The 7,986-nt window shown below is 40.1% G+C and overlaps 1 protein-coding gene across 1 annotated transcript in view; it reads right to left on the reverse strand.

Annotated features, from left to right (window-relative positions):
• Window positions 1-4,899, reverse strand: part of LOC118326599 (myosin-10-like) — a gene marked incomplete at its 3' end in the record, with an annotated part of 48,717 nt that extends 43,818 nt beyond the window's left edge. Inside the window, 2 exon segments of the mRNA XM_035659626.1 lie at window positions 1,096-1,477; window positions 4,747-4,899. Of these exon segments, the coding sequence (XP_035515519.1) occupies window positions 1,096-1,440 (345 nt within the window).
• Window positions 4,900-7,986: the final 3,087 nt, after the last annotated feature.

The raw sequence follows: 7,986 nt of genomic DNA on the forward strand, positions 1-7,986 counted from the left end.
TTATGTATTTAAGTATTCATAAGACTTACTTAGAGTTGCAGGAAATGTAGCAAAACCTACATGCAGGCCAAGCAAATACAAGCACTAATGCAAAACAGCTTTTGGAATGAACTGAATATCAGACCCAACAAAGTATGAATACCTGCGAATGGACTTTTTTACTTTAATTATTCCTCTGAGGGACATAATGCTGTTACGCTGGTGGTTTGGCGGGCCATCTACTGGATGATGACAGTGATGTAATCATGCCTCATCAGAAGAGAGTACAGAGTGTCTTCATTAACCTTTCAAGTGTCATGACTTCATCCATAAAGCTTCTAAAGCTCCATCCCAATGGCCCAAAACAGGAAACCACAAAAGTATTTTCAGCTGCAGCTCGTTTCCTTTAAAAACCTGCGACAATCCCTTAACCTGAGAGGAAAGATATCTTAAATTATTTACATTTAAGATGTACACGATTTCAGACAATCCCAGCTGTAACCAGTTTTGTCTTATATTACTCTATGTATATCTCTTCATGAGTGGAGCGATATTACACTGTCATTTACCAAGTAAGTAATTAAGCAATATGACTGAATAAGTAAACAAACCATCCTCTCACTCTCTGCCCAAAGTAAAATCTACTTTAGCCAAGCTAGTTTCTGTCTTTGTGTCCGGGCCTCATAGTGTGAACCCGTCCGCCCCTGCCTCCTCCCTGGAGTCTCAGGTGGCCCACAAGCTCCGTGCCGGGGCTATTCCAGGAATGCATGTCACTAAGTGGGTCATAATCACAGGGGAAATCGGCAGCTTATGTAGGACATGATGGCTTGTCCATTGAAGGAAATTTGTTTCTTTGTCTCTTGAATTCAAGTATGGAAAGCTACAGACAAACATATGTAGATGTTTTATTGGAATGAGCCAGATTAGTGTGAGATTGCGTCCACTGTTGATGTTGAGACATTTTAGACTCCTTTAGATGCAGTGGGTAAAATCCTACATTACAGAATACTGTAACGTACATATTTATTACAAAGTAAACTATCAATTTAATAATTTAATAATTTGGTTTCTTGAAAGATGATTACAAGTTGTTAGGAGTGAATGACAAACACTTACATAGATGAGGCCGGAGTAGTAGCGGTCTTTGAGGTTGTGAAGCACGGAGGCTTCATTCAGGCAGGTGAGTTCAGCCATGTCCTCTACTTTGCTGAACTTTGGCGGGTTCATCTTCTGGATGTCATCCTTGTTGACCACCGCCTTCTTCCCATTCTCCGCCAGCTCCACCACCACCTCATCTCCACGCTCCTCACGAACACTGGCAGCTTCGAAGCCGTGGCGTTCTGATGGGATCCATACTAGCCTCTTGGCAGTCCAGTCGGCCTGTGCGGCCGGATTGTAGACCACGGCGCGGTCCACAAAGAGGTACCGCTCCGGGTCCTCCTGCCCACTCCTCTGTGACATCGCTGCTGGAAACCAGAGGCAGAACACACTAGGTCACCTGTAGGGAGGAGAGGAAACATAATGTTTATCTGACCAAAAAAAGAAATGCTACATTTAGTCAAATGTGTCCCAGTAACTCTGAGAGTGAGCCAGCATGAACAAAACCAGGAGCCTGAAACTAAAGCAGCTACACAGAATTCATCCATCATTCATTTTCATTATTCACACCTGTGCTTCTCCAATTGTCCAATTTGTGAAAAATCTGCGATCTGTGTTACAGCAATAATTTCATTCTGTGTTAAACGTAGGGCTGTGTCAACTGAGTTGCCAGTTTAGGCCAAATATTAGATTTTTCCACACGGTCACATCGATAAAAAGTGTGCATCCTGGTCGTAGTTCACTTATAAAACCGTGTGTGACTTCTGGCAGCGCTGTCAGCTGGAGGGTAAACAGGGTGACACTGGACGGTAGTCGAGGAGGTTGTATCAGCGTCTGGTTCAGAAGTGGATTGGCTGACTTTGCTAATATTGAGCACCAGAGCTGAAAGCGTCGGAGCAGCCAGAAGGAACGAGCTGCGCTGCCCCGTGTCGAGCTGTCCTGCGTTTCCATCTGCTTTTCTCCTTTTAATTCCATTACAGTTAGTTTTGTAGTTAGGAAATTTTGTTTTGGGACAATGTTGCTCAAGTTTATAGCCTGACATGCTGTTATCACTCGCTGCTCTGTGTATAATGAAGCTGCTTCAAAAAATTAAATAAAAGCAGTTGTGACTCGAGGGCTTCTCGACCTTTAATTGAAATCGTTGATATTTAGGGGCCAGCCCTAGTTGAGTGGCAGACAACAACGTAGCAGTCTTCTATCATGTAATTCATTTTATGTCATCTTTTTATCACAATATATGTAATACATTTTCTGGAAAAGCCACTGGACAGGAATATCTTAAATCTAACTTCATATAAAAATCCAATATCAGCAGGTCCTGCTCATTGGTTTGGAGAGCTACCATGGTACAACTGGTACAACTGGTACAACTGGTACAGCAACATTTCTGACTGTTGATTTTGAGATCATATCTAGGTATAGTTCGGTTTATGGCCGAGCCCTAATGTCAAACTACCTAGAGTAGATCTAACTGTTGGGTGGTAGTACCAAGACTAACATTTTGAAAATGTTATGTATGATATTGATTCAACAAAGCTGCAATCGATACAGCTGAATGTTGAAGCTGATGGTAAATCGCTTTATGGATGATGCAGCTTCTCTCACGACTGCTGAATAAAAAGTGTTTAAGTGACTGGAATCCTTAATATGACAAGACGTTAGGCTTTCAATAGGTAATGCTCTCGTTTCTAACGTTTGGCTTAGTGACAACATAGAGCATTATTGTTTAATTGAAGAGATATTAAGGTTTAATAGAGTATAATGTAGGGCAAGTGTCACAGCTTATCCATGGTGGTTCCCGCTTGTCAACACTCAGCAGGGACTTGTGACAGCTAACCTTATATGAATGTACTACTAGTAGAGAAATATAGGTAATCTGAAAACCCTGTCTGTGTACCTGTGTGTACATACAGTAAGTGTACGCGTTGTGTGAAGATAGGAAAAGGTAAAGGCCCATAAAATACAACAAGACTAGTGACTCAATCAGCATTTAGTCTTCTGAATCATTGTTTTAGACAGTGGCAGAATGAGCAGGAGAGGGAGCACCTGTTGCGTTACTCATTTGAGCGAAACAAGATATTTTTTGAGAGAAATTTACACCAAATAAGGATTATTTTCTGTCTTTCTTTTGCTTTGGGGCTTTGTATTTTTCCCAGAAGGACTTGTTTGGCCCACACAGATTGGTGTGTGAGCTTCAAGCGTTTACACCTCCATCCCTGTGCATAACCAACCCACATGTACAGTAACTTCACCATTTAAGCCCCCTCAAAACACAAGCAAACCCTGACTGTGTTGTGCAATACAGAATAACACAGAAATGATTTTTTTCTGAACCCTAACCACGACAATTTGTAGTAAATATTTTGATGATCTATTATCATTTACATCATTTTTCAAGCCAAAATGCAATTTCAAGTCCCTCAGTTGTGAGACTTTTTTGTCTTATTTGATATTAAATATATATAAACTGATGATTTTGACAAAGCAAGCAATTTGATAGTGAGGGGCATTTGTTTATTTTCTGGCATTATATAAAACAAACAATTAACAGAGGATTCGTTTTAATTAATCCATAAAATAATAATTAGTTGCAGTCCTTCTTGTGATTTAAGAAATGGTTTCATGCTTATAATATGATCCAAAAGAGGACACAATCACACCATCAATACTAAAAGCAAACACACAAACTGAGCTGATAAAACCTGATAAAACCTGCCACTTGATGCCCTCAGCAGCTGATCCAGGGACAGATCTGAGTGTGAGCCGGAGACAACATCAGCTGATGAAGGCTCACAGATATTTAACATACAACCTAAGTCCCACGCTTAAATCAGGCGCTGGGCTACAAACCAATGTGGGTCAGGTCAAGAGATGGAGGGGATCAGTAAAGGGCTGCATCCCCTCACTCCGAGCTGGAAAACACCAACTTCCATCCCTTCATCCGGCGCTATATGGCGGGAATATGTGGCACAGCAGTCCTCCGGTGGGACATTTCAACAGAGGAAGGTCAAGAAATGGCATTTAGCTGTGAAAGCGGCTCGTCACGGACTGATATAGCCCGGCTGGGCCAAACAGCTGCATCGGCTAGGTTAGCCCGCTAGCGTTAGCTCAAAGTTGGCGTGCTGTGCTTTCATATCACAGCCGCTCGAAGAGATGCGTTCAGGGACCCGACAGCTCTCACCAACATGCTCAATACAACCGACCGGACTGCACAGGCTTTAACTAATGCACACTTTAAGTAATGTGGAGGTGGACATACAACCCCAGATGGTCCTAACTCCTTTGTGAATGAGAGTTGTTTTAAGGATGAACCGAGCAGCCTCCTCAGCCGATATCCCATCGTGGGTGTGGGAGGCTCGAAGACGTCTGGGTGGAGATAAAAGCAACAACGACCACACCGTTTCACCGTGGCTCCTACTGATTACACTTCTAAAATACATACCTGCAACCGCAACACATCTATTTAAGACTATATCAGACTGATTCATTCAATAGCACGTCGGCTCTGCGGCGGCTAACATTAGCTGCTGCTCCATCATTGAGAAGTCACGGCACAATAATCCGCTAGCTAACGGTTAACGGTTAACGCTCACTGTTGCTAACGGTTACATCCCCACTACAGAAACCGACCGGCTGGACTTACGCGCACACACACACACACACACACACCGCAGATGAAGAGAGCCTTTGCCCCGGTGTGTATCAGTATCCAGTAGATGAAGGTAGTAGTCCTCCGCTGTGTGTTAAATGAGTCCCGCTCTCTCATCAGTGGTCCTCCCCCACCATCAGCACCCTCTCAACCGAACTCTCGCCGGTCAGGGAGGATGCACCGCACCGCCGCACTCTTTTTTTTTTTCTGGGGCAACGCCCACAACAGGATCCTGGAATGTGATTGGCTCTCAAATTCTGGTGCCTGAGCGCGATTGGTCCAAAATAATTTCCATCCCAAAACTTTGATAGTTGACGACTGCCGCCCGAGATATGAACACCTGCAGACCGGGGGATGCTGCTGCGGAGTGACATGGTTGTAGGACGTTGGATGTGTCGCTGATGTTATTGTCAGCGTTTGGATAATGGGCACATATTTGTATTTGTTAATTTCATATAGACACATATTATATATTATTAACGTACCCTGTACTAATAGATCATATATTACTGTTTACTATTGTATTGTCTTATAACCTAGCTTTGTTATTTAGATTTATTGCACATTTGTTTTTCTACTTTCTGTTCTACTCTCTCTCTCTCTCTCTTACTTATTCAAGTTATATCTGCATATATCTTTAATTTATCCTTTTTTATCTTTATGGGTTTTTTTTATGCCTCAACGTCTAATTTCTCGTCTGGGTATAAATAACATGTTATCTTACGTCTCATCTTATTTGTCTCATCTCTTTTTATTGTATTTATATTTTATTATTTTAAATATAATATAATATATATATCCTATTACATAAGCAATGTGATCACAAAAATAAACCATGAGCGCATCAAAAACAGGAGGATAAAAAAGGAAAGAAGAATGTGAAATTGCAAGTATGAAGAGATAATCCACAAGAAACATATGTTAATTCACAAAAGTCTTTTTCCTTTTTGGTTATACTTTGCTTTTCAGACTTACCACCCCTTTTTAGTGTGCTGAAATAGTGCCCCCTGTTGCACAAAGACAGACATTACTAATGCCACGTGCCTGCGTGTAAAATACAGTAGACTGATAATATCAGTGGCTAAACTGAACTAAAAGAAACGAAACAAGAGTGGAGGAAGGCTTGATACTCCCCATTTCCAGAGAACTTAAATGTAAAATTATATTGTTATAATTTATATTATATTGTTTACTGACTAATCTATGTGCTTATTCTGCACATAGATTCTTCAATCAAATCAAACTTTATGAAGTTTATAGCATAGAGTTATGAGAATCGGATTAATCTAAATTAACTTTGGGATTTCTTAAAATTATATTCAGTCATAAATTCTTTAGGTGCCGTGTTACACATTCTTGCATGATTGGGATAGTTTTGCTTGTCCAATCTCAAAAGTCCATATCTATACTGTATCTTCCAGCTCGCTACTTACTGTTCATACTGTACCTTGTGACTTATTCATATATTGAATAAACTAGACATCAGTAGAGCTGGGATAACAAGTACTTGAAGTTTTCAGCATTTTTATATTGAAAGTATTTATTTACCAGGAGGTTTGTTTTCTAAAGCCCTATTCTTATTCAGTAATTATAATCTAAATGGTGCAGCTTGTGCATTGGATAACACATTTCTTCCTGTGGTTGAGTTATACTCCTCCTCTGCTAACATCCTCTGACATCCACCTGGTACATTGTGCTCTCAGCGGTGGCAAGGAGCTCTTTCTTAGCCTCCAGCTCCAAAACCTCACAGCAGATCCTCCTCTGGGGGCATACAACATTTCTCTTTCTGAATGTACCACATGCACACAAACAAACACACATTGTGAAGTGGTACATTTCCAAGTCTCCAAACATTCAAGACCATTATTTCCACAGGAAACAGTAGAGAGTGTTTCTTGTTTCCTGATATATCCTGCTATTTTTTCTCTCTTTGGTCACTCAGCTTCTTATATGATGGGTTTCTCCCTGTACATTGTTGAATGTCTTTATGAAAAGACACAAAAACAACTAATGGATGCATGATCCATATTTGTCCTGCAGGAACAGCTATCTCCATCTATCTAAGTATTTTTATGTGGGTGTCTGAAAAATGATGATTGTAGCCAGAGCTGTTCACTGATACTAAAGTGATACAGTTTCATGTTGAGGACCTGCATGCAGAGGCCTTGTATACAGTCCATGGCAAAGTTAGTGCTGTTTGATAAAAAAAATCCCTAAGAGGCCTAGACCATATGGCCCAGACGAGGTTGTTTTATATTATTTAATTCCAAACCTATAGATGGAAAATGAAACTAGTCATTTCTATGAAGATTTTCAGTCATGCAGGTATTGTAACTCAGCCCCTCGTCTCTTTCATGTATTAGCATTAGGCTTCTTGCATTAGAGTCACTGAGGTAACTAACCCCAGTTTCTCAATATTAATATAATAAATAATAATAATAATAATAGTTACAATAATAATAATAATAATTACTGAATACTAAATAGGATAGGAGACAGTCAAGCATAGGAAAATACATGCCTTTTGATTGTATTTATTGCAGCCTGGACTGAATGTTTCTGAATGTTAGAATCCTTGAGGATTTTTTTCAACAGCACTTTGGTTAATTAGCTAACGTTAGAGCAACTGACCCCAATATATGCTAATATGAGAGAGGCAGCAACTTGGGCTCTAGTATATGTCTGAGGCAAGTTGCTGGTTGGTTGATTCATACCATAATAAACAATATTTTTATGTTGATCAAAAACCAAAACAGTAATTTTAATGGCAGCAAACAAAAGCTAGGTGAGCTAATTTGTATGCTTAGTTAAATGCCCAGTGTGAAAAGTCAGAGATGTAGCATTAATCTAAAAAACCAGTGGCTAGTGAAAACCACAGAAAAACTGTTTTTATTTCAGATGTTGGGAGGCCTGAAATGTAGGAGACAATTTTCACAGCAGGCATTTTGACATGACATAGTAATCACAGGTATTACCAATGATACTAATGAGGGTTTTGTTTGGTGCAGCAGAGCCTTTCAGCCAGTAAGCACAGCATGCACAATAGCAGCACCCTGACTCTGTTTGACCTGAATGGAACAGAAATTATTTTCCTTTTCTAATCTTTTTCTTTATTTTACCACTTACTACTTACCTTTGCAGAAAAGTAAAGTAAAGTTAAAGTAATACACACACACACACACACACACACACACACACACACACACATATATATATATATATATATATATACAGACACATACACACACAGGCCTTGCTCC

This window comes from Morone saxatilis, unplaced genomic scaffold (assembly GCF_004916995.1).
Source record: "Morone saxatilis isolate NCDOM2014 unplaced genomic scaffold, NCSU_SB_2.0 Contig17, whole genome shotgun sequence".
Taxonomy (NCBI): domain Eukaryota; kingdom Metazoa; phylum Chordata; class Actinopteri; family Moronidae; genus Morone; species Morone saxatilis.